Source organism: Candidozyma pseudohaemuli (genome assembly GCF_003013735.1).
Source record: "Candidozyma pseudohaemuli strain B12108 chromosome Unknown scaffold00009, whole genome shotgun sequence".
NCBI classification, from domain to species: Eukaryota; Fungi; Ascomycota; class Pichiomycetes; order Serinales; family Metschnikowiaceae; genus Candidozyma; species Candidozyma pseudohaemuli.
This window is the reverse complement of record NW_020194443.1, coordinates 117,310-141,670: the sequence shown is the minus strand read 5'-3', so window position 1 is coordinate 141,670 and position 24,361 is coordinate 117,310. Positions and strand designations below refer to the sequence as shown.

The window sequence follows — 24,361 nt, the reverse complement described above, 5'->3', positions numbered from 1 at the left end:
TGCGAGCGAGATCGAATAGATGAAACTGTGAGGAACTGCAATTGAAGATGCCTTTTGTGGCGAGAAATTGGAAAATTTTAAAAAAAGATCAAAATGACTATGGAGTGAGATTATTCTATTTACATGAACCTTTCAAAAAGGATACTCCGATACGGAGAACGTGCGACCCATCATCCACAATGGGCTCAACGGTGCTCGTGAGTCTGTGTCCACAACTCGGACTACTGCCTCACCACATCTTTGAGCACACCAAAAGTCAACACATCCTCGATTCTATTTGTTCCACTGAACAACATGCTGAGTCGATCAATTCCACACCCCCATCCGCCCGTAGGAGGTAAGCCGTACTCCATCAGCTTCACGTAGTTCCAATCTGGAATAAGCAGCTCGTCGTCATTGTACTCGGCCTTGGCCTGCTGCTGGAGCCTGAATTTTTCAGCCTGTGAAAAGGGAGAGTTTTCTTCTTCGTACGAATTGACATACTCCTTGCCGTTGATGAAGAGCTCAAAACGCATGGAAACCTCGTACTCTCGGCCGTCGTAGTCCACCAGCGCGGACTTAGCCAATGGTGACATCACCGCGGGCTGGTTGTAGATGAAGATCGGCTGATTGCGGTTTTCAAGAGATATCGCCTCAATAATTCTGCTGCTGAGGTTGTCCAAAAGACTGGCGGGAGATTTGGTGGAGGGAAGTGGAACCCCAGCGTCTCTGTGGTACGCCACAAGTGATTCTGTAGTGAGCTCCTCTGGAAGTTTAATACCAGTTTTCTTCTCAAGCGTAGGCACGAACTCATACTTTGCAAAATTTCCCTGTTGCAAGGAGGTGAGCTCGGGCAACGTTTCCTTTAGAAGTGATATTTTTTGCTCTTTCTGGGAAAGCCCGTTGTAAATCGCAGTGAAAACGCCTTCCGTCATCTTCATCAATTCACTCAAGGATGTGTGAGAGCGGTAAAATTCACAGGTCATGAATTCGGGATTATGCGTGGCATCAATGCCCTCGTTCCGGAAGTTTGGGCCGATCTCGAACACCTTGTCAAAACCGCCTACAACAAGCTTCTTGAGCCAGAGCTCTGGGGCAACTCGAAGCAGCAATTTCTCGTCAGGCACGGCCTTCAGGCTAGTTTGAAACGGCTCGGCATTGGCACCGGTCCCTGCACCGGCAATCAAAGGAGTGTTCACTTCGGTGAAATCGTCGTCTATAAGAAACTTTCTGATTGACTGTGTCACAGTGTCTTTGATGAGGATGCGCTGCTTCAGCTGGTCGTTCACCAAGTAGTTCATGACTCTGTTGGCATTAATGAGCTGCCTATCAGTGACTTTATCAGGCAATGTTGCCAAATTTAGGCAAGGGCTGGAGATGCGTATTGGGGAGTTCACCTTGAGGGTCAATTCTCCCACGTTAGTGACGGACGGAAAGCCCACACACAGAATATGATCGCCTTTTCGTATAAAAGAGTGGATTTCGGAGAACTCATCCTTGCCCATGCTCCCTAGTAGTTTGTTAGAGGCGCATATCTGAACCTCTACATCGTCTTGAATGATGTCGAGGAAGAATAACGCTTTACCAGCTTTTCTCACTGACTTCACCCTGCCCTCTAGCTGTACTGTATCAGGAAGCCTCTTTTGTGGATAACTTTCAAAATTCGTTTCCTTGAACTTCCTCACGAAATCTGGGACTCGTAGAACTGGCGAATTGGATCTAGTAGTAGTGATGGGTGGATAGAACTGAGCGGGATTTTGCGCCACGACACTTTTTCTCTGAACATACTTGAGCTGTTCGTCAGAGCTGTATCTTCGTATGCTTCCAGCGATCTGGGTTAATCGCCTGTGTGGGCGGCATTGGCTTCCAAGAAGCATGAAGAGGTCGTCTATCTCTGAGTGTATGTCTACGCAGGTCTCAGTGGGGACACTATAAGAGACGAAGGATCAAAAACACTCGGCTTGCCAACGAACAAATTACTATGTTCTTCCGATCGCCGTGTTTACGGTCAATTTCTTTTTCGATTGTGACCTTTTCTTCGAAATTTTCACTGATCCAACTCTTTGCGCTTGATCTGTTGCGGAAACCTTATTTGCACCCAATTCTTGTAAGCGCCAGACAAATGAAAATTCGGATCAAGATTTCCACAAAATTCCAACTAATCCTAAAAAATCGTCTTTTGCCTCGTCGCCGTATGTCGATTTTGTGTCGACACCACCGACGGCCACCCCCTCCCCTCACCACATAATGGCATTATGTTCTCCTACTTATATACCCCCTCTACGGCTCCCAAAATCTCCATAATACGAAGCTCTCGCCTTCGCCACATTTCCACGCGTGGTACCACCGAGAGATCCACAAATCTGTCGATCCTTAGCCCCAGTAGGCCAATCGCCCGAGCTTCCTGAAATCCACACAAGAAAATTATTTCACCACCTCCTCGCCAACCTCCCGCCTCCATTCATGAAAACTGGCTCCAATGGCGCAATCCCAATCGCTTCAAGGCATTGTTCGCAGACACGCGCGGCAGGGTGTATGGAGACCGGTGGAAGATGTACGGACTATATTGGCTAAGATGGAGTAAAAAAATCAGTGCTCGAAAGACAATGTGATCATTTCCGCATTCATCAATAAACTTCTCTGACAAAGACCCAGGAGGGGACGGCGACAAGTACGGTGGTTTGCACGGCTCGGCCTGAATGGGCAATTCTCCCTTGATGTAATTTCTTCGGTATGGTGCTGCCTGACGCCTGATTCACTTCTGCGACAGCTCTCCTCTCGGCAAAATCTGAATGGCGATTCCTGGCTGTAACGATCTGACGAGGACTACTTTTCGTCTAGTGAGGCCACACACGAGTTGCTTCCAGGCGACCAATCATTTAACTTTTTTGTTCAAATCTAAACGACCATTTCGTGTACAACATTTCTCAAAAACTATTTTCTTCTCCTTTATCTCCGGAAATAACCTCTCCGTAACCTTTGTCACGTCTACGCTCCTCGTAGAAACATTCCTAAGTTATGTAGGACGCTCGTGTCGCCTGCACCCGCACCCACCTTGTGCCTATTTTTTCTAACACGCCAAATCCACCCAGGCATAACCACCCTAAAACCAATTGATCCCGAGGTTTTTTCTCCTTGCGCCCCTCCCTTTTCTCCCAATCCTTTCTGTGGATGAAGTCCATATTCCGCAAAAATAGGCGCTCGGTGGCATTGTCCCACAAGGACGATCTGGACTCTCGTCTAGAGGCCCACGATAACCTGGACTCCCGCCTGGCTGGCTCCAGGGCTAATAATCCGCTCCGTTCCTTGGTTATCCCAGCATACGATTCCGTTTCTGTCAAACACGCATGGATCAACGCCGCCATCAACCAGCCTTCTCCTTTGGAGCTGCCTGATACGTCCTTCCGGTTGTACAGAGCCGAGCTCAAGGGCTCCGTTTTGCATCTCTACAGGCCACCGTCCCTGCTCAATGCTCGTCTGTTTCGTGTCGGCACGTCCGACCGTTCTGATGGTGCCCTGCTTCACCAGGTCCCTTCACTGGCTCAGTCGGCAAGTACAGCCGTGTCTTCTGGAAACGGCAAGTCGGCACAGGGACGGCGTCTTCTCCCGTTGCATGGTTCTGATTCGGCATCTGTGGCAGATACAACTTCCTCCTCGATAACCGGCCCGCTTGGGTCGACAAAGATGGCGTCCTCGGCTCTGTTGAACACTGCCACTGGTTCTATTGCACCTAAATCCACTGCATCCGCCAACACCATCGTGCCCACCATCCAGGACGCCAATACTTCCCCTGGCAGCATTTCTTACCTAGACCGCCAGACCCCTCATCCAGACTTGCGTTACGACTCCCCGTCTAACACCTTCTTATCCAACAACTCCCCCGAGGCCTTGGTACATCACTTCCTTTTCGCAGAAAACAACCCTGCTACATCGATTCCTGACCATGATCCAGTGGCTCATTTAATTGTCGTGTTTCCAATGCTTCCAAACTTCAGTGAAATCCTCTCCACTTTACATGCAATGCTCAGCGCCATATTCGATGGGGCATTTGGCAATTTCTCGTCATACAAGCAGTTTACGGATCGCCTGCTTGCACTCTTTGACCATGTGGTTGCCCACTTTGGTGGTTTCATATTGAAAAAAGCTGAAGGGTCGATGATGCTCAAAACTTTGCTGCTCTTCGACCAGCATCCTTCCTCAGTGTCGCCTACCCTCCTTGCATCTGTCAAATCCAAGATGTTGACCAAGCAACAAGATCTTCTTGCCCTAGTCAATTTCAGAGATCTTGCGAATTCCTCACAACCTCCAGACCCATTCATAGAAATAAGCTCGTCTGTTTTTATGAACGATGTGAATCTCTTTGATTTTGCTGCGCTCATAACAGAAATTGATTTGCATTTCTTCAAGTCTTGGAACTCGAGCACAGACAAGGCCCTTCTTTTATCTTCCCTGGTGGCCAACAGCAATACAAGCGATACATTCTTCCGCAAAAACCCATTGGTCTTCAACAACGATACTCATGTGCATTATTTGGCCAGGCTTCTCCTTTTTCATTTGTTTGCTGAGGACACAAGCAGTAAGACGCCACAGCGCAGAGCACGTATTCTTGAACGCTGGATCGACTTGGGATGTCTTTTGGACAAATCGGGAAATATGTCCTCTTGGTTGGGAATTGCTTCCATAGTGTTATCTCAACCGCTATTGCGCTTACGCACGGTGTGGTCGTATGTCAATCAAGATTATATCAAGCTCCTCAGAAATGATTGGTCACCAGTGCTTTTCGAACTTGATCGTCGGTACTTGGCGACTAGCAACGAAAGCATCGACTTCGGGAGATCCAGCTCTGTGTTATATGGAGAGGAGAATAACGATCTTCTGACGTCGAAAGAGTCTTACCATATCATGGCACCTCGTGGACTTGGTAAAATCTATTCGAAAGACACTGTCATTCCCTACTTCGGCGACCTTTTGATCAACAATATTCCACACGGGGATGTCTCAAATCTTGAGATAGTCTGGAAGAAAGTCAATTACTCCTTTGATAGGTGGAACGACTACTTGAAGAATCTCACAAATCTGGCGGACATCATCAATTACAACCAAGACGTTCTTCGCAGGTACAACTCCATGGGTTTTATCGTTTCAAATGAGAGTCTCAATCAAGTGCTTTATCTAGGAGCTAATAAGGAGGAAAAGAGTATACCATCATCTGTGCCTGTGACATCTCCTTCTGAAATCAAATCTTCGGACACGTTTTCGACTCATACGAAAGAAAAGCTACGAAAAGTTCTTTTGCGTTTGCTTGAGCTCAACGAAGATCCTACCGGGCTCTCAAACATCATGAGCAGCTCATTGAAAATGGAACCCAACCTTCCTGAGAAGTACCTTAGGCAATCCGAAGCCGAGCAGACCTCTCACGGCTCTGTTCAAAAGCTTCAGCATATGAATTTGAGTTCTTCAAATCTTTCAGTTACATCTTCCTCGTCCGGAATCTCGGCAGGCTACCCAAACGCCGATTTACCTGAACACGAGACCATGTCACCATTCGGTGGAACCATAAAGGAGACTTCAGCAGAAGAGAAGTTACCAGCATTCAACAACAATCACTTCAAGATTGATTTACTGAACTATGATGACCTTGTTGCAAGCCAACCAGGACTCCCGGACAGTCCAATCGATGGGAACCACAGAATTGTCATCAATAACGACTTGACCCTCAGAGTTGACGATTTTGTGGCTGATTTCGATCTTGTATCGTCAGTTTCATCTGCAGATAGAACGGAAGAGGACAAATTAGAGACAGAGGATGAAGGACTCGGTATCGATGTCGATGACATCTTAAATTCGGAGAAGTTCAAAAACCTCTCCCTTCAAGAAGATCATCGTGAGGAGCAACCGGCTTCAGCGAAGGAAAAGAGGCATCGCAGTTTCGGTCTAGTCTCGAACTACTCCAACAACAGGGCAAGCCAACTGAGATCCACGAAATACATTCCTCGATTTGCACCTGTTGACACTTTAATCGATTTGATGCTAATTGATTCTGTCTATTTTGATGAGAGATACCCAATTGAGTTGAGCGAATTTCGTTTCGTGTTCTTGTTGAACTACAGCTCGTTTATGTCTACAAAAGACCTCCTTGACAACTTGGCGCACAGATTTGTTCATTCGGGTAATGCTGTTATTTCCATCATGAAAAAGCAGCACCTCATTAGGAAAGGCGAATATAATCCAGTCACCTTTGGGAAGTTCCCCAACTGGAATGTTGATGAAGATGTGAAATTGGCTGAATTGGGTGATGTTGACTACGAGCTCCTCCTCAAAATTCAAGTGAATATTTTGAAAGCCCTTTTAGTGCTTCTCAATAACTTTTATGCAAATTTTGCCCACGACTTGACAAACAAGAGGACTATGATCAAATTCTTCAAGCTTTACACTAACGAGATATTGCAGTGGTACAACTCAAACAAGATTGACAAACAATTGGACAAATATTTTGAAGAGTTAGTTAACTACTACAAGAAGCTCAAGAAGATGTTTGTGAAGAAAACTTACAGACCTGTGGAAGTTCTGAAGTTTGATGAGTTCTTGACGCACGAATTTAGGTTCTCGAATGTCCTTCACGACGTTCCGATGAATCGTAATCTTCCAAGTCATAAAAACGTGCACAAGATCGAGAAGTTTATCCACAAATTCAACAAGCTTCTTACCCTTTTTTATAAAGGTATAAAGCCGGAAGATTGGTTCAGGGCTTTCAATATCCTCGAGAATCAATTTGAGAACTACTCTCTTTTGAATTACTCAATTCCCAAGAGCTCAGCAGAAGAGCAGATTTATGTTTCTAATATTTTTAGCTATTTTGATAGCTTGAGAGATGGTGCGGATAACGAGATATTGATGAGCAAGTTCCCTATAGTCTTCCGCAAGCTTTTCAGATTGTACCACAAGTTTAAGTGTTATCTTTACATACAGCTTTGTGACCCCAACATAGCTCTTGAGGAGAGATTGGATCGGATGAAGACATTGTTGATTATGGTTAAACTTTCTCAGTTGAAGATGGGCGAGAGTCAATTTGTATTTGAGGGCGACTCTGGTAGTATCCCCTCATGTATCGAGAGTGCAATCGTCAACGTCATCTATCACCCAGCAAGCCGCCAGTTGGGACCACTTTGGGCCAAGGCGTCAAACTCGCTCAATGCTGGCATTTCTGAGAGTGCATCTCATGGAGTCTTCAAAGATATCAACGACCTACTTCCGCGTGGTATCAAGAGCAGTGATATGCTTATGGTACAAGAACCTCTTTTGCCTTGCTTTGGATGGATTTTCGAGCTTCTCCTTGAGGTCAACAAATGTCCAAACTTCCACAACACGAGTATCAACTTCAATAAGAGATACCTCATTTACAAGTTGATCAAGGAGCTCAGCGTCGAAGACATGGATGACACCCATCTCGAAGCTGGTGAGTTTGACTTCTTGTTGAAACTCGATGAGTCGCTTTGCCAGTCTATCAAGATCGCTGATATTATTCCAGGTGACCGTCACAAATGGGACGTCTTCGGTCCGATTTTGAAGCTTCAACAACTGATAAATGAAGCTGAGTTAGCCAAAACCGATGGTAGGATCGTGAAGAGTCTGTCAGGCGATCAAAATCCCCGGACCAAGAAACTGGCAAGCAGTTTAAGACGTCAATCATTGAACTACAAGACGAATGCTTCTTCAAGGTTCAAGATAAGCGGTTTATTTAACAGACTCAACAGTGCTGGAGGTGAAAAGGTGGTCGACTATCGGGAGTTGCCTGATCCAAGCTCAGTTGTGGATGCAAAGTCTAAGCCATTGCACTCCATGCTTCTAAAAGATTACAAGATCTTCCCTGTTTACCTCCTCCCTAACTGTCTTAAGGTTGACTCGGATAGTGGCGATGTTCTTTACCTCAGAACTCCTGATGAGGAAGAGATGAGGGATTGGTCAAACAAGTTGGCGTTCGCAAACAGACATTGGTTCCATTCGAGGTTACTTAACTACAAATGTACCTCCTCCATGACCACGTTCAGCTTGCCCCTTGAAACGATATGCTCGAGGGACAGATCCAAATCCCCACTTTTCCTTGACTTAATTTATGAAGCAATCGAGACTGAGGGACTTCATGATGTTGGTATTTATCGTATCAGTACCTCCATTTCGGAACTCTCCGCCTTGAAGCAAGAGATCGACAGAACCGGTACCGTTGACCTCCAGGCTAGACATATTGATGTACATGCCCTCACTAGTTGCGTCAAGCTGTACTTCAGAGAGTTACCCGATGCAATTTTGACTGATGATGTGATCAGAGAATTGTTTCAACTCAAGGCAGACAACGAGTTGCTCTCAGAAGCAATGACGGAGAATGGCTTTTTCGCAGAGCCATACTCATTTGTCTTGAAGAAGTTACCTCGTCACAACTTCTATACTCTCAGAAGCTTGATTCGTCACCTTAGCCGGGTCGCAAGTCAAAGTGAACACAACAAAATGACAGCCTCGAACTTAGCAACAGTGATAGGACCAGCTTTGACAGAGGCAAGTTCCGCAGAAGCGCTTGTTAGCAACTTCGGATTCATCAACTTTGTCTTAGAAAAGCTCATTGATAATTGGGATGCAATTTTTAACCACTCCAGCGAGGAAAATTGATGCAACTAAATATGATTTGGGGAACAGATATTGCCTACTGGCGGAATGACTATCTACAAGTATATTCCAGTATTTATAGTGAATCTAATGTCTCTTAACGAAACCATCCTTGCCGTGAAGACGATGTCTTGATTGTGCCTCGTACTTCTTGTTAGCTTGTTCCAACTTGGCTCTTGTGGAGTCTCTCTGCTTTTCTGCCATTTGCTGGAACCACTCACTGAGGTTAGCAGGCTGCTTCAGAAGATCCTGCTTAGGAGGTTTTGGAAGGTTGTAATAATTCTTGAACGCCTGACTCTTGAACAACTGACCTTGCAAAACAGAGAAGAAAGTACCCACGGAAATGTACAAAGCGACTGCAGCAGAACAGTTCATGGTGAACACAAAGGCCATGGCTGGGAAAACGTAAAAATACTTCTTCACCATCTGGTTCATGTTGGTACCTGCGTCACCTCCCAATCTAATCAAACCCACAACAAGAAGGGCAGACAAACCCTGCAAACCCAAGTATGGGTCAACCTGAGTCAAGTCGTGAAACCAGAGAGCACCTTGGGTTGAGAAACCCTCGACTGGATGAGCAGCCATCTTTCTAAGGCCCTGGAAAACACCGTAGGCAAATGGAAGCTGGGCCATACCGTAGAGTGACTTGAACACAGAAACGTCATTCTTCTGGAAAAGCAAAGCTCTTTCTCTTGTGATCTGTGCGGTGTTCTCAGGCTCGGTCTTGAGACGGTCCATGATTTTTGACATTTCTGGTTGAATGGCAGCCAATCTAGCGTTATTGACGGCAGCCTTGACGTAAAGTGGGAAAAGAACAGCCCTGATAAGAAGGGCGGTAGTTACAATCGTTCCCCACCATGGAAGTCCAGTGTACACATGGACATTTTCAAGAAGGGTCTCCATCCACGCTGTGACTCCCCAGCCTTGTGCCATTCCAATCGAATTCAAGTATCCCAACTGGTCCGATGTCATGTTGGTCGCTTCCAGAACGGCCGATGAGTCGAAGGCGGGCAACTTGTCTTGAATGCTAGAGACCACGCTGGAAGCCTCCGATGAAACAGAGTTCGTGCTCTGTGAACTGAATCTGATAGATGATCTTTGTATGGATGGTTTAAGCACGGCGATAGCGCTCATCAGGGCGACATGCTTTGGGTTGGTGAGAGACTTGAGACCAACAGAAGCCCTCAAGAGGGATCTGGTAGGACCAGCTTTGAGAGCTATGCTTCCTAACATCGAATGTTGAAGGGGAGATGTGCGGATAAGAAGTGTATGTGAAAAACTAGATTTCCAGACATTTTTTCTCAAGGTGGTGTACACAACGTGCTATGAAGAGTAAGACATAAAACGGTTGAGTTCTGATAGATGAAGACAATTCGATGCTACCGTTATTAAGATTGCCTTTCCTACGGCGTCATTCAACCGTCGAGTTCATTCCCCTGCTTTGGCTCTCTCAACGAGGCCGAGACCCGTTTTCACAACTTGGTGTCCGTGAATTCCTAGATGATTTTGAAAAGCTTCTGAAACGCCAAAAAGAACAAGTTGAGTTGCTGAAGCTACATCCTTCATTGCGTTCGAATATAGAGCTACTGCATCTCCTTCAAAGGGGCGAAAGCATGCCCGTTTTTGCCCACATCACCGAGCATTTGTCTCAGAAGAACCAAGGACTTCTCAGCTCTAAATTAGTGGAACGGTACATTGGAAACCTTCTTGCTGAAGAGAATCTCAATGCAGCAGTCTCGTTGATTCATATTCTTCTCGATTCCGACAGCACATCCTATTGCATATCCAACCAAACATGGTCTGCTCTTGCTTCAAAAGCTTGCGAACTAGGCCACTATTCAGCTGCATGTTTGATTTATCATGAAGTCATTGACCCCATCGCTGCATATGAAGATCCAAAGTTCAAGGGAACGAACAACCCACTCATACCATTTCTTCTATTTCCTGACATTTTGGCACAACTTTCTATCGTGCTAATGCATAATGGAAACAATGTGGCTGTCTCTGGTATCCAAAGCTACTTCAAAAGGTACTATTCTTACTTCTGGCATCGCACAATTTACAGAACTATCGCTTTAGCTAAGGTGGAGGCTCATGCTTGTGCCGGTGAAACGTCCCTGGCGATAGCAGAATTTGTTAAATTGGCCTGGCAACACAGAGGATATAGTCCTTTGCAAAAAGGCAGTACCGTCGAGCATAACTTGAAATACGCTGTGGAGCTTAATCTGAAAGAGCGGCAGAAGAGAATATTGGCAAGTGATGACCCTGCCAACGATCCTTCTATTGTGTACAACAAGTACAGTCTACCCGGAAAAAGATATAACGCAATCTTTGATGGTGTCATTGAACTTGCGGACACACCTTATATCAACGCTTTGATTCTGCGAAACATGTCACTGATAATGGCCGATCGTAGCTCGGCAATCGAAAGACTTGTTAACTTCATCACTTCAAACCACCATGCATTACTCACTCCAGTGATTGCTTCTCTCTGCAACGATGGCTATCTTTTCGAGGCTTGGGCTGTTCTCAGGAGAACAAAAGCTTCCTATCCTCGATTACATGCCAAAGTTTTATTCAGAGGAGGTGAGGTTTTCACCATCTTATTCAGAGCGATGAAGAAAAAATTCTCGACATCAAATTGTCCTTCAAGCGAGGTAAGGCAAATAAGTGACATACTAAGCTCTTGCCGTACTACCTGTCGAGAGACTATGGACCGGGGATGGACATACGAATGCCGTGTTGCCTGTCTTCAAGCTTTGCTAGCGTGTCCAACGACTATGAGACAAGAGGTTCGCCTATTTTTATTCGAATGGGCGGCCGATTGCAAAGCATTTGAGAAAAAGCCTTTCCAATTTTCATTACATCAAAGTGACTACAACAAGCTTGTTGAGCTTAACGTTGGGGACAGTCTTTTGTCAAGAGCATCTCCAACCATGCATATATCCTTGTAAATAACCTTTTTAATAACGAAATGATCATTCTTGTCTTGGGGGCCTTATTTGGTGTATCCTGACATCCTCGCTGTCTTGCAAATCCCCAACTGCTGTGATATCCTGCGGTGTAATGAAAATCGATTGTGCGTTTGACGACCGAAGCTCGTGGATCAAAAGCCTGATTGCGATTGTACGATTCACCGAGTCCATGAAGACGTCAAACTCGTCTAGACCACACACTCTAGGTTTCATCACCTTCCATATGCTTAGTAGAAAGGCTATCTGCGTGAAAGATTTCTCTCCTCCTGATAAGGACTGAACCGCCCTACTCTGCTTGTCGTCCTTGGTTTGAACTTCAGTGATGACTCTCTTTTTGGCGAAATCGAACTCGAGTTTACCTTTGAATCCTCTCAATGCGAGACAGTGTTCAAAGGACAGTTTCGCTCGAGTGAGTTTCTCCTTAATAGTTATGTTGAGATTTTCAAATCTCGAGTTCAAGTCATTCTCAAGGTTGATTCTAGCACTTTCCAAATCAGAGAGACTGCTCTCACACTTGTTCTTATTAGCCCGTGCCTCAAGAAGTTCGTCCAGGATCTGCTCAAACGATTTGCTGTTGCTTCTTTCAGCCTCTTCAATTGCCTGTTGAATATTTGCATATTCATTGGTGATTGACTCTGTCGTGTCTGTTTCGAGGATGTTTGCCTCATCTCGAGTACACCTGGATTGAGCCTCTGTGAAAAGTTCATCACGCTTTGCCTCATCTTCGAGCAATTTCGCCTCAATAGATGTCAACATCTCTATCAACTGTTCCTTTTTAATTCTGCTGGCATCTATCTCCGCATTCCAGTTGTCCATGCTCTGCTTCACTGTGTCTAGCCTTTGCTCGATAGTGGTAACTTCATCATCAATCTCCTTTTTAGCATTCTGAATCTGCTCTAATGCAGAGCGTTTGGCTTTCTCAACTCGTTTGGCCTCTCTACCATTCTCCGCAACCTCAACGAACATTCCCTCTCTGGTTGCTATTTGACTCCGAAGAGTCTCTATCTGAGCTTTCAAACTCTCAATTCTGCCGAAGTCACCTTCCTCGGCAAGTATCCGTTCAGTTGAGAAAACTTGATTTTGCACTTCTTTCAAAGCCTTACGCTTATCGTTGAAAATACGCTGGAGCTCAACTTTTCTTTGGTTCCATTCATGGCGAAGCCTGTTTCTCTCATTTTGAATCTTTGATTCCTCCTGTAAAACATCTTCCAAATCTGATCTTAAGCCGGTGTCGGAAGCCTTTCCTGCTAGTTTTCGTAAATCGTTGGAGTAAAAAACAGGGTCTCTAGTAATACCACCGCCCTTTCCTCTTGCGAGACGAATTCCTGACTTCTTGTCATTGAGACAAAAGGCACTCCTGACCTCAGCAATTCGAGTAAGATCTTCAGCTTTCGATATTGTATCACAGATTATCATCTCTTCAATACTGCTGGAATCTATGAGAGTGTACAACACATTACGAACCTGGATTTCGAGAGTGTCTAACACTGTCACAGCATCGGGAGCACTGACAGCGGTGAAATTGAACTTTTCGAACCTTCTCACAATAATACCTTTTTGTATTCTTCTGCTCCTCATGAGATTCGCTAGGATTCTTCTATCGTGTTCATCACAGACAACGAAAGAATCAAGAGCTCTTTGCAAGAAAGCATTGATTAAGTCAGCCCAACGACTATATTCCTCCTTCACACTCACATAACAGCCAACAGGCCCAATTGGTTTTTGATGCCAACCATTCTCTTCATCTATTGCTCGTAGCAAAGACTGAATTGTGAGTCCGAATGCCGCATATTTGTCGTTCTTGGTTCGTTCTATGCTTCGAATTTGTTCTTGTAAACCTTGCTTCTGATATTTAAGGTCTTGAAGCTTTCGTGTGGCACTGAGCAATTCGGGACTTTCCTCCTCGAAGCTGGAGATTGCCCTTTGCGCCTCGTCTTTTTCTTGAACTAATTTCTCTTGCTTCTTACGAAGCTCGCTGAGTCGCTCTCTCATTTGATCCTTTGAACCGCCATTTATCTCATCGATCTTTCGCTGCTCCTGATCTATTTGTTTTTGTAAGTCTTGAATTTGCTTATTGAAATCGTCAACTTCTGTTTTGTAGGTGGTCAAATCATTCCTCACCTGTTGAGTTTGCCTCGTCGCTTCGCTTGCGGCAGTTTCCGCCAGACGAACTTCTGCGAGCTTCAACTCTTGCAACTCAGAAACTGAATCATGCTCCTTCTTGAGAGACAATAGTTTTTCCTCGCTCTGGGTGAGTTGGGCATCTTTATCTTCTATGTCATTGTCGATCTTGTCGATTTCCTCACGTTTTTGCTCGACCTCCTTGTGCTTCTTGCCAATCCGCTTTTCCATCACCTCGACATTGAACCAATACATCTTTCCGTTGATTCTTTCGGACTGCTCACGAAGGTTGTGCGAATGCTTATACTTCTGATAAGTTCTTTCACATTCTTTATACTTTTGACAAGCATCATCAAAAAACAGCTTTGCAGACTTCAGTCGGTGTTGGAGGTTCATGATGTTTTTGGATGCATCTTGGTAATTCAGAAGAATCGATTGAATGTTTGTGCCCTCACTAAAATGAGTAAAACGAGACAGTTCAGTACTGCTGGCGATGAATTCACGAGCTTTATCCTGTGAGAGAAATGACAAAGGATTGTTGACAACGATGAAAAACTTTTGCAAAATCTCATCTAGAGTCTTCTTTTTCGTCGACACAACTGCACCACTCTCACTTCGAATATAATAATTGTTGGACCCTTCACGCAGAAGCTTCCTCTCCACTATGATTTTGGAGCCGTAAACATCTTTTTCAAACGAGTCCAAACCCTCATTATCGATTTCAACAATTACTCGTGCGGTGGACTTCCCGTCTTTGATAAGACTTTTGATCGAGGAGCCTCTGTTGGTATCTGTGGCTTTAGCTCCAAGACCAACAGATATACCAGTAAGAATGGCACTTTTTCCTGAGCCGTTTCTTCCAATGATAAAGTTCATTTGGGGGCCAAAGTCCAATTCAAAATGATCATGGCACATGAAGTTTTTGAGTGTGAGCTTCTTGATGTATCCAGCTTTGTTTCTGTGACCAACATCGTCCTCTTCATCAGAATCATCACTTGTTTCCTCGTCATCCCCTAATTTTCGGCGTTTCAGCGCTAGAAGCTGAGACATGTATTGCTCGGCTGATTGACCAGACTAGATGTTAGTATTTGTCTTCATTTGCTTCCATTTGGAAATATACATACGTCCACCTCGAAAGCCCGCTTACGAGTGTCAGTATCGGAGTCCCCGAAGCTCTCTTCGGGCTCCGATGTGGTCATGATTCGACAAAGCTGTGGATAGTACTATTGATATGCTTGATCCACGATGGCGCGATGCAACACCAGCTTTGACGCGCATGCATAACAATCACACCGGGGAAGCATAATATGCAAATAAATCGATAAGAGTGTAAAAAAATGGGAAGTAAAAAGCCTTCAAGAGGCAATCAGTTATGATCTCTGTCGCAGCATCAGAATCATTCATATTTTTCTGTAAGCTTTTTGCAAAAGTCAGCTACATTGGTTTTAAGGTACTTATCCGAAGTATATTATCAATTAGGCTGTTGCTGTATCGTCTATAGAAACTGAGGTGGTCTCAGGCATCTTGCAAGGATGCTTTTTTAATGCTAGAATCGTCAGCTGAGGGGATTTCATGAGATGGTTCAACGTCATACACCGTCTCCTTCCTCTCCAATGCCGTGAACTCAGTCTTGGTGACCTTCGCGTACACATAAAGAGCACCAATTCTGACAGCGGTGAACATGAGAGCAAAAATGACACCGCCGCAGAAAGTGACGGTGAAAGCACCAAATGGACCCCAGTCCTCGGGGTTGTAGAGACCGTTCCAAATCAACATGAGCTTTCCACCTTCTTGGGCGCTGTCGTAGTAAATCCAACCAAACACGAAGACGCCAAATAATGATCCAAGACCGCCAACCATGACATCGATACCTCTGAGGAACCAGAATGCCCGATCACTCAAACCAAGGAAAATGCTGGGGATGATGGCTGCGGAAACCAAATCGGCGATCAAGTAGATTTGCAAAATATCATCAGCGACTTTCACGGCCAACACAATACTTGGGACCATAACAAGAACCACCAATCCACGAACCCAGATCATCTTCAATTTGTTTCTGAAAACATCGTTGGAAATGGTGGAAACCATGGCGCTCTGCAACGAGTCAAATGTACATGTTGATAAACAGATGACAAAGATCAAAACAAAAGCAGAAAGCCAGGCAGGCATCTTCGCTAATAAAATGAAGAATGCGTTGTAACCGTTGTCGTCTCCAACAGTGAGGTCACCGGACCAGACAGCCAAGAAACCTGTGGTTCCAACCAAGGTGCAAATCACGAATGTCACAAACGAAGCGATAGAGCAGCCGATCCACAAGTCTTTGTTGGTTTTACTGGCGAAAGTTCTGAGCCAGAACCCTGCCATGAAGCAGTCGTTGGTGAAAATTGCAACTGGCAAAATCCACACCAACTGCCATCCCAACTTGTTGGCCTTCAATAATCCAGAAGGTCCCACCTCAGAGGTGTCAATGTCGATATAGGAACCCATACCAGCGGCACAAATAATGACCAAAATAATTACCAAGGCTCCCTGGAAATTGTCAGTGATAAAACTCACTCGGAATCCTCCGAACGAGGTGTAGATTGTCGTGACTACACACTCGACAATCACTGCTCCAAGAGCATCAAGGCCAGTAAGAGTCTCGATGGCACCTCTCACAGCCGACAATTCACCAATCATGAACAAGAACATTGTAAGACAGGTGAAAAAGGAGAGATACAACGAAGCCACTGGGCCGTAACGCTGTCTCACCCACTCCGTGAAGACGAAACCCTCAGGACATCTGCGGCGAATCAGAGGACCCACAGCTGCGAACATGAGGATAGGGAGTGATCCGGAGAGCGTGTAAACCAAAAGGCCGTGAAGACCACTCACATTACCGATTTGGGCGTATGTGGTCAATATACCACATCCCATAGCTTAAAAGTTAGAACTGTAATGTCAAATACTACAACTATCTACGGGTGCTTTAATAAGGGGGGCTGAGAAGGACTTAAACGCTTCCGATGATGATCAATACGTCACAGCGATGAACTGCCATAGTAGGCCAACAAATAGACCGAACAGCCCCGAAAAACGAGCAGCTGCTCGAAGTCGAGCTGTCCCTAAGTTCATTTATCGTTGTACGCAACTTTGAGCTTCCTCACACAAGTACTAACTTGATCAAGTCCAAACGGTATAATCTCAGCCGTCCCAATCTAGAACATTGAACCCAATGTAAGATTGACACTGCACCCGCTAGCAAGTTGCAAACTAAGTCAATGGATGACTTTCGAAAATTTTATACATACCTGATGCCACGAAATTAACGGCAAGGGGAAGACCTCTTTGAGTATTGTTACTGGATAAAAAGTTGCTTTGTTTCCCATACTTCCAAGCGAGTAATAAACCAGTGGCAAGCAAGAACACATATGTCATATAGATGATGGCATTGTAGCCGGGTGCGTTAATGTCCCCCATGCTTCACTTGGTAAGATTAATAAATGCTGAAAAATAAAGTTGTCAGGAAGAGTGTAGCAGTCTTATATAACGCACTTTCCATATAAAAAAGAAATCAAGGTGGCATCCGGATTGCATGCAAGCCTGTATGCAGACCCGCATGGGTAATAACTAGGGTCTTTTGACTCTAAACGATGATAATGCGCTTACGGGGATCGCCTCAAGTGTGTGCCGCACTTGTACCTCCATCGCATGATGCCACCCTGACTACCAACGTAGCGCCTCGTTTTGAACTAATACAACTATTTGCCTTTGTTTGGCTACTCTTACGAAAAAAAAATGTCAACATGTAGGGACGTGAAAGACTTGGCTATTGTCATAAACCATTCTTTTGAGAGTTCGATACATTTCTTTTGAACAAAGTGGTGCTCGTATATAGAATGAGCTGTTATAACCGCATGCATATGTAAGATGTGGCTAGCCAAAAAAAAAATCTGCTCCACGGGAGGTTCGAACTCTCGACCTTCAGATTATGAGACTGACGCTCTGCCTACTGAGCTAGTGAAGCAGCTTACGGCCTAAAAACTCTGTAGGGTATATATATTCAGCTAACAATTGAGTTCCAAAATACGCATTTTCAGGATGTTTTTGTATTGGTGATGTTCTTGGGTTTCAATATTTGTTTAAGCAAAGTTTCGGAGCGTAATTTCAAGTACTGCAATTTTTAGGCGCAATTCATGTTTCATTCGACTTTTTGCCAATCGGTCGTTTTAATGGAAGATTTCTATAGATTTTGTTCAAATTTTGTTTTCTATTTATTCTTGTTTTCAAAAAAGATAAATAATACTATCGCTAAAATTTTCAATCTCTAGACTATAATATCTCAAAACTTGAAGGTCGTTTGCGAGACCCCTGGTCAATCCTCAGGCCAAATAGCATATCCCTACTTCTCTTCATCTCAGTTATTGTCGTTTCCATCAGAAGATGTCGATAGTCTGAGTATCCAAAGAACTTATTTCGACAGGGCGTACTCATTTGGCCACAGGGTGATTATCGCCCTTTATAAATATATCCAATAGCACCGTTTAGAGTCTATCAAACACGCTGATTGGGTTCGCTCTACATACAATGACCAGACAGATTACACTCGGCATTTGACGGAGAGTTGAAAAAAAAGATTTTGATTCATTGTAGCTGCTCCAGAAACAGCACATACGAAAATGATGAACAAACAATGTGTCTGGTCCCATCAAGGGCATGACACATCAGTATCGACTACTCATTCAAAATACACCCATCACAAGCTCTTAGCGACCTTCAGGAGAACCTCAATCGCAAATGCGTGATCCTCCTCCTGTTTGAGACCGCTGATAGTAAGGGCAGCAACGACACCGTCGAAGTTCTGCAATCTGATAGGTACGGAACCCCCATGAACTGCGTAATCAGCGCTGTTGATGTAGAAGGCATCTTCCATTTTAATCGAGCCTTTAGATTTCAATTTGGCACCCATGTAGTAGCTCGACACACCGAAGCGAAAAGTAGTCTTTTGTTTTCTTTGCACCCATATGTCATTATCACGCACAGTTGTTGGCTTCGATGGGCTATGAAAGAATGTTGTACCGTCTGCTGTGGTTACGTCAATCAAAATGGCCTTAGAAAAGCCATATTCAATCGCCAATTGTTTCGCAAGAACACCGATTTCCCAAGCCACGTCTGAATTGAATCTTGCTAGCCTGACGTCTTCTTTCTCAAGCAAGCTCTCCAATGGTGCATCGATGAATTGATCTGTTTTGATCGACATTGTATAGAAAAGCAGGTAGGGTCGATAGTGCGTGTGAGGTCGCATTACGGAGTCGCTGCACTTTGCTCACAGAAAACGCCCCACTAATCAAAAGAACTCATGTTTATGTTTGTAAAACAAACTCAATTGTAAAAGCTGGGGTTTAAATAACGGGAGGGCGTTGCCTAAATTCATATTTGATGGACCTTGGCATTCGAACTATCATTGCTGGTAATCACCCCTAGGTTGTAAGGAGCTTTCAATTCATTTTTGAGAAGCAAGAAAACATTTTTGATGAAGATTGTCCAAAGCCGAATTATTTGACGTTTCCACTAACATATGACAGTCGTTGGAGGACGATAATCTATCCAGCCTGTACATAGCAATAAGAACACTACAATTCTCACCAAGGAGAACGAACACCTTGCTTATAAAACACTACCCAACTTAGCAAAATGAAGCCTGTGGTGTCCACAGGCAATGCCTATTTCTGTACAGTGTTGTCTGCCTTTGGCATTGTCATCTTGTCTGTCATTGGTTGGTTATTCAAAATTGGTCATGAGTCAATGATGGGTTCAGTGAACGATCCTACTGACGGTGATGCCGTGGCGCATACGGTATTTGGAGCCGTCTTCGTTTATTTGGCCTTCTTTGTCTTCTGCGGATGCCAGGTGCTCTTGATTCAGAGACAAGACCGGATTAAGTTGTGATCAAGATGAATCAGTGATTCCTACGCTTTTACCCGGTTGACTTAGCTCATATTATAATTACATAAAACGTTGTCATAAAGCTTAAAAAATTGCTACTTATAAGGCACAAATGTGTAAGCATTTAGAATATATCTAAAGTTTGTAGACGCTTTCTTTGCCACCCTTCCAGGAAACGTTACCGCTCCAGTCGCAAATGTCAAAGACAAGGAATCTGATATCGGTCAATTCTTCTTTGGTCGCTCCCAAGTTAACAGCTCCTCTCACATGGCCTTTGAGAGTTGGTGGCACATCTTGTGGAATTAAAGCCGTAACCACGCACAAGGACGTCTCCTTTGCTGGCAAGATATCTTCGAAACTCAAGATAGGCGAGTAAACGTTGTGAATAGCGTACTGCCATAAGTCAGGGTATGCGGTGAACATCTGGTTCTTGACACGGTTACTCACCTTACCATAGATGCTTTCCCACAAGCCGGATCCACGCACAAAGTTGTCACTGATTTGTTGACTGTTGACGGACTTCTTACAGATGGGACCGTCGATGGTGTCTCTTGTGTCAATCAGTTGATCTTCGAATCTAGTGCCAGCGACATCTTCTTGCACAATCGAGGAGGAGTTCACATGACCTGGCTGAACCGTTGCTGGCCTCATGGCCTTGTTAGCAGCCCTAACCGTAGATGGAGTTACCTTGTACAATGCTGTCAAAGCATTGATGGACTTTGGCAAACCAGCGATTGGGGCAATTTTCAAAAGAGCCTCTCTTATCCTGGCAGCCACTTGAATCTGTGCAGCAGTGATATCCTCCGTTCTGGAATATTTATATGGGAGCGGGAGCTTGTCATGGTAGGTGTATGGGATCAAGACCTCTGGCAAGTTCACACCGACTGCCGTGAACTCATCAGCCTTGGCAGCAGAGGTGATAGAATCTTCCGCAAGCTTCAACAAGTAAGGATCAGTCAAAAGCGGCTTGTCTTGAGGATTCAGAGACTCCAAGAGCTGCTGTCTCAAGGCAAAGTGAAGAACCTTACCAATTTCTTGAGGTTGGTTTACCACCGCCAATGCTGTGGATGCAATTATGTACCAGTTACTGTGGAGTGTGGGATACTTGTAGGCAAGCTTCACAAGCCTTTCCGCAGTGAGAACGACCATATTGAAACTGCTAGAAAAAGGACGTATGGTGGAAAATATCTTGTGTGTCCGAATTGTAAGAGGGAGGAGTTATCCGACCGCTCCTGCGCATTCACATGACAGGGACCTCGGAGGAAATTGTGAAAAAGAAGTTATCCGTTTTCAGATACCGAGTTCTCAACGTTCAAAAGTTTCATAAAATTTCTTTATAACAATTGACTCTATAAACACCTTTTTTGACTTCTAATTTGGAAGTCATACTAGTTATGAGTTAACCGCCAATGGAAGTGGTAGCGCGGTGTTAACGTTATTGTGGGGAAGCGTTTCCTGCGGTACTAGAAAAAACTGTGGAAGTCTCACTTCTCCCTCACGCTGCCACTCACCCAGGTCTGCGCAATCTTGTCTTTGATTTTCTTCTGCTGCGCTAGAGTCCAAGAGCCCATGGCCCAAAAGTGCTGAAGAGCATTAAATGATGGGGCTGCCCTCTTGTTGAATTCTCTGAACGGCACATTGTAGTGGGCGCTCAAGTCCCTTGGTAGACTATGCGTTAGCGCCAATTTGAGCTCCTTGACATGAAGGCCATCAAGATTTATCTGCTCGTTATTCTCAGTATCGGACGAGCCGTTTGACAAGCCAATTGACGTATCAGAATTGCTTCCTTCCCATGGTCGCATGCTGTGGTCAATGGGAACCCAGCGATCGGCACTTCTCCAGTGGTCGGAGCCGACCATTTCTGATATTCTCAGGAGTGCTCTTTTATAGGCAAACTTCTCGTCTTCACCAGTGAAGGCTTTTACATTGCCAAAATTAACCGACCCTCCTCTGTTCGTGTCCACGTCCTCGAACTCTTTAGCGTATTCCAGATCGTATGATGAAATGTTCGGTCTATAAGGATTCATTGCAGCGATAGCTGTCTTGGCAAACATTTCTTCTTGTTGAACAGTATCATAATTGTCTTCGTTTAAGTTTTTTTCATCCGGGAAAAATAGTCTGTCGACGTCTGCTTCACTTCGCATAAAGAATTGACACTTTGCTTCGTACAATGCATCCAAAAGTGTGATGAATCTTCTGGCTTCATTCTTCATCTTTGTGGTCATCACAGGAACATTGTCAACAATGACTGTTTTAAAAGCTGAAGCAAGTGTGATATAGTCAGACGACGAGAAGAGCCCGCGGCAGATATAATCGAAATCTAGGTAACACACCGACTGATTTTTGAAAGTATGGGGGATGAAAGACTCCCGATTGTAAACCTTGATGGATGCTGGTTTCAGATCCAAGTCTTCTATCTTAATGCTGACGTCCATAAGCGGTGATGAATCATCAATTTTGAGAGCAGCGGACTTTAGAAGCTGGTTCCAGGTGTACTCATGATCACTGTCGCTTGATTTCACAACGTGGTTTTTTCTTTGTGACAGCGAACTGGCAAAGTACAGTCGATAATCCTTGGCCGATTTCATGTCAACACTTATGCACCTGGCGCCGAGAATTGAGACGAATGACTTGAACCTGGACTTGTTGAACTCGGTTGAGTAAAGCTCCTCTGGCAATTTATTACTTGTTGCAACAAGAACACCCCCTAGCTTGAAGTAATAGGTGAACAATATGCGTATTATCTGAGCTGATGCCACATCTGGAAGCATGAACTCATCGAGCATGAAAATGGTACTTCTCCCAATCATCTTTTGCGCAATCTCAAAAAGAATAAACTCATTCTCCATTGTCATTTTGTGCTTGCCAATGGTTGATGCGGTTAGCATGCGCTCCTTTTGTATTCTGTGGATCTCCTCAAAGACCCACAATATGAAATTATTGTAGTGCCATCGCATTTTTGAATGATGTGGGAGAGTATTTGCAAAAATATCCATGAGCATTGATTTGCCACATCCAACCTCACCGTTTACCAATAAACCTTGAGGTGAAGCTATGTTTTGCAATTCCTCTTCATCAGTCATAAATCTCACCAAATCACGTTTCTGGGCTTCAATATCCTTTCTAAACCAACCTTTGATTCGATAAAAAGGTTCACTTCTCAACAGGTCCAATTTCACAGCCTCCTCAGCTTGTCTTATCTCGAGCTTTCGAAGAAGGAGGGAAGTGCGAATCGCCATTTCTTGAGGCGGGCTGTAATTGATAACACGGTGATAAAGCCTTTGAAACTCCTTCATTACGCGTAGTTGTGCCTCGTCCTTCTCCAATATGCCCCGCAGGATGTAGTTTTGATAGATAGCGTACGGATCAGTGATGACCACAGATTTCGAAGAATCGGTCTTATCCTCATTAGTGTGTCGCGGAAGACGGCCGTTCACACCTTGAGGGCCTGTAGTTCGTACACTATACCATCGAACACATGGCTTTAGTCTTGGAAACATCTAGATCAAGAAGTGTATGACTTTGAAAAGAACCTGTAGTTGAAGATGCCGAGCCGGCAGTTAGGCTCGCGCTAGATTGGGTGCATCTGACACCAGTGCATTTCGCATACGATAAGATCTTTTAGATTAGATAAACCCAAACTTTTAAGAGTAAAGCATTTGCGTGTCTAATTAGTCTAAGGAGCTAGCTACCAGTGGAAGATTCGGAATCACTTTGTGGAAGACTCTCTCCGAGTCTAAGCTGTGCGAATTTACGGTCCAACGAGTTTGACAAACCGTTCATCTCTTCATCTGATCTTCCGTAGAGCTCGAACCACCACTTCACGTCAGAAAAGTTCGAAAAGAGTACCTCAGAATCTTGGGCTTGATCAAATTTCGGGTTGCGAAATTCGTTGGGTCTCGACAAGAAATAATCCCAGACCGAAATACTCCAAGTCTTCGTTTTGAGCAACGTTGAGGCCTCATAGTCAGAATCACACAAGAAAGTGCCGTATTGGCAGGAGTAGTGATGATAAAAGAGTCGCTTCAAGAACCTGCTGTTAAACTCAAATTTGTCTGGATGCTGGCGAAGAATTTGATATACACAATCAAGAAATTGATGAAAAATTGGAGATTTCTCACTGCTCCCGGTATATGTGGCACTGGTATCGTCGCGTAAATCATCTGTGCTACGCTCTGATACCGACAGTTTTGCTGCTGAAGCTGTGTTCTTAATATGAAGTGCTGCCTTCAGAAGGAATGTGGCAACACTGGCTTTGTTCACGCCGGATGTGAAGTTCGATGATGCAGGTAAGGTGACACTATCAGAATCATTAAAAGAGTCGCCTTTAGTGTCCTCTTTAGCAGGAAGGAGTGCTCCAACGCAAGCACCGTGATCGGCTCTGGTCGCAAATTTGAAACCAAAACTGAGCCATTCCTTCTCAATAAGTACCATGAACCCCTTCATGGTTCGAAAATATGGGTCTAGGCATATCTGCAGTAAAGCTGAGACTTGTGACGTTCTATCCCAACCATCTGAGCAGTGGATAAGCACATTGGTGTTATTCAAATGAATCGACTTCGTAATTCGATCGACCGATTGCAAGATGATGGATAGACGATGTAGCCACTGTGTTTTAGTCAACGCTTGCTGTAAAAGTGGCAATGACGTGGTAAAATTCCCATTACTAGCGACAGGGTATCGATCAAGCTCACTCAAGACGC

The 24,361-nt window shown here is 44.6% G+C and overlaps 10 protein-coding genes and 1 non-coding gene across 11 annotated transcripts; 2 read left to right on the top strand and 9 right to left on the bottom strand.

Moving 5' to 3' along the window:
• Positions 1-221: 221 nt before the first annotated feature.
• MSK1 (lysine--tRNA ligase) lies at positions 222-1,856 on the bottom strand (the record flags this gene model as incomplete). Its single annotated transcript, XM_024858817.1, has 1 exon — positions 222-1,856. The coding sequence occupies one exon, from the start codon at positions 1,854-1,856 to the stop codon at positions 222-224; it is 1,635 nt and encodes a 544-aa protein (XP_024712904.1).
• Positions 1,857-3,150: 1,294 nt separating this feature from the next.
• On the top strand, positions 3,151-8,640 carry BEM2 (Bem2p; the record flags this gene model as incomplete). The annotated part of the gene is made up of 2 exons (XM_024858816.1): positions 3,151-3,155; positions 3,177-8,640. The coding sequence occupies 2 exons, from the start codon at positions 3,151-3,153 to the stop codon at positions 8,638-8,640; spliced, it is 5,469 nt and encodes a 1,822-aa protein (XP_024712903.1).
• An 84-nt stretch (positions 8,641-8,724) lies between these two features.
• Positions 8,725-9,870, bottom strand: C7M61_003478 (membrane insertase; the record flags this gene model as incomplete). The annotated part of the gene is made up of 1 exon (XM_024858815.1): positions 8,725-9,870. One exon carries the CDS (start codon positions 9,868-9,870, stop codon positions 8,725-8,727), a length of 1,146 nt encoding a protein of 381 aa, XP_024712902.1.
• Positions 9,871-10,013: 143 nt separating this feature from the next.
• On the top strand, positions 10,014-11,591 carry C7M61_003477 (uncharacterized protein; the record flags this gene model as incomplete). The annotated part of the gene is made up of 1 exon (XM_024858814.1): positions 10,014-11,591. One exon carries the CDS (start codon positions 10,014-10,016, stop codon positions 11,589-11,591), a length of 1,578 nt encoding a protein of 525 aa, XP_024712901.1.
• A 24-nt stretch (positions 11,592-11,615) lies between these two features.
• SMC6 (DNA repair protein) lies at positions 11,616-14,932 on the bottom strand (the record flags this gene model as incomplete). The annotated part of the gene is made up of 2 exons (XM_024858813.1): positions 11,616-14,807; positions 14,858-14,932. 2 exons carry the CDS (start codon positions 14,930-14,932, stop codon positions 11,616-11,618), a joined length of 3,267 nt encoding a protein of 1,088 aa, XP_024712900.1.
• A 316-nt stretch (positions 14,933-15,248) lies between these two features.
• C7M61_003475 (uncharacterized protein) lies at positions 15,249-16,649 on the bottom strand (the record flags this gene model as incomplete). The annotated part of the gene is made up of 1 exon (XM_024858812.1): positions 15,249-16,649. The coding sequence occupies one exon, from the start codon at positions 16,647-16,649 to the stop codon at positions 15,249-15,251; it is 1,401 nt and encodes a 466-aa protein (XP_024712899.1).
• Positions 16,650-17,666: 1,017 nt separating this feature from the next.
• Positions 17,667-17,739, bottom strand: C7M61_003474. Its single transcript has one exon. It is a non-coding gene; the product is annotated as a tRNA-Met (tRNA).
• A 729-nt stretch (positions 17,740-18,468) lies between these two features.
• C7M61_003473 (uncharacterized protein) lies at positions 18,469-18,972 on the bottom strand (the record flags this gene model as incomplete). Its single annotated transcript, XM_024858811.1, has 1 exon — positions 18,469-18,972. The coding sequence occupies one exon, from the start codon at positions 18,970-18,972 to the stop codon at positions 18,469-18,471; it is 504 nt and encodes a 167-aa protein (XP_024712898.1).
• An 821-nt stretch (positions 18,973-19,793) lies between these two features.
• Positions 19,794-20,807, bottom strand: C7M61_003472 (uncharacterized protein; the record flags this gene model as incomplete). The annotated part of the gene is made up of 1 exon (XM_024858810.1): positions 19,794-20,807. One exon carries the CDS (start codon positions 20,805-20,807, stop codon positions 19,794-19,796), a length of 1,014 nt encoding a protein of 337 aa, XP_024712897.1.
• Positions 20,808-21,142: 335 nt separating this feature from the next.
• Positions 21,143-22,513, bottom strand: AFG1 (Afg1p; the record flags this gene model as incomplete). Its single annotated transcript, XM_024858809.1, has 1 exon — positions 21,143-22,513. One exon carries the CDS (start codon positions 22,511-22,513, stop codon positions 21,143-21,145), a length of 1,371 nt encoding a protein of 456 aa, XP_024712896.1.
• An 829-nt stretch (positions 22,514-23,342) lies between these two features.
• Positions 23,343-24,104, bottom strand: C7M61_003470 (phosphatidylinositol-3-phosphatase; the record flags this gene model as incomplete). Its single annotated transcript, XM_024858808.1, has 1 exon — positions 23,343-24,104. The coding sequence occupies one exon, from the start codon at positions 24,102-24,104 to the stop codon at positions 23,343-23,345; it is 762 nt and encodes a 253-aa protein (XP_024712895.1).
• Positions 24,105-24,361: the final 257 nt, after the last annotated feature.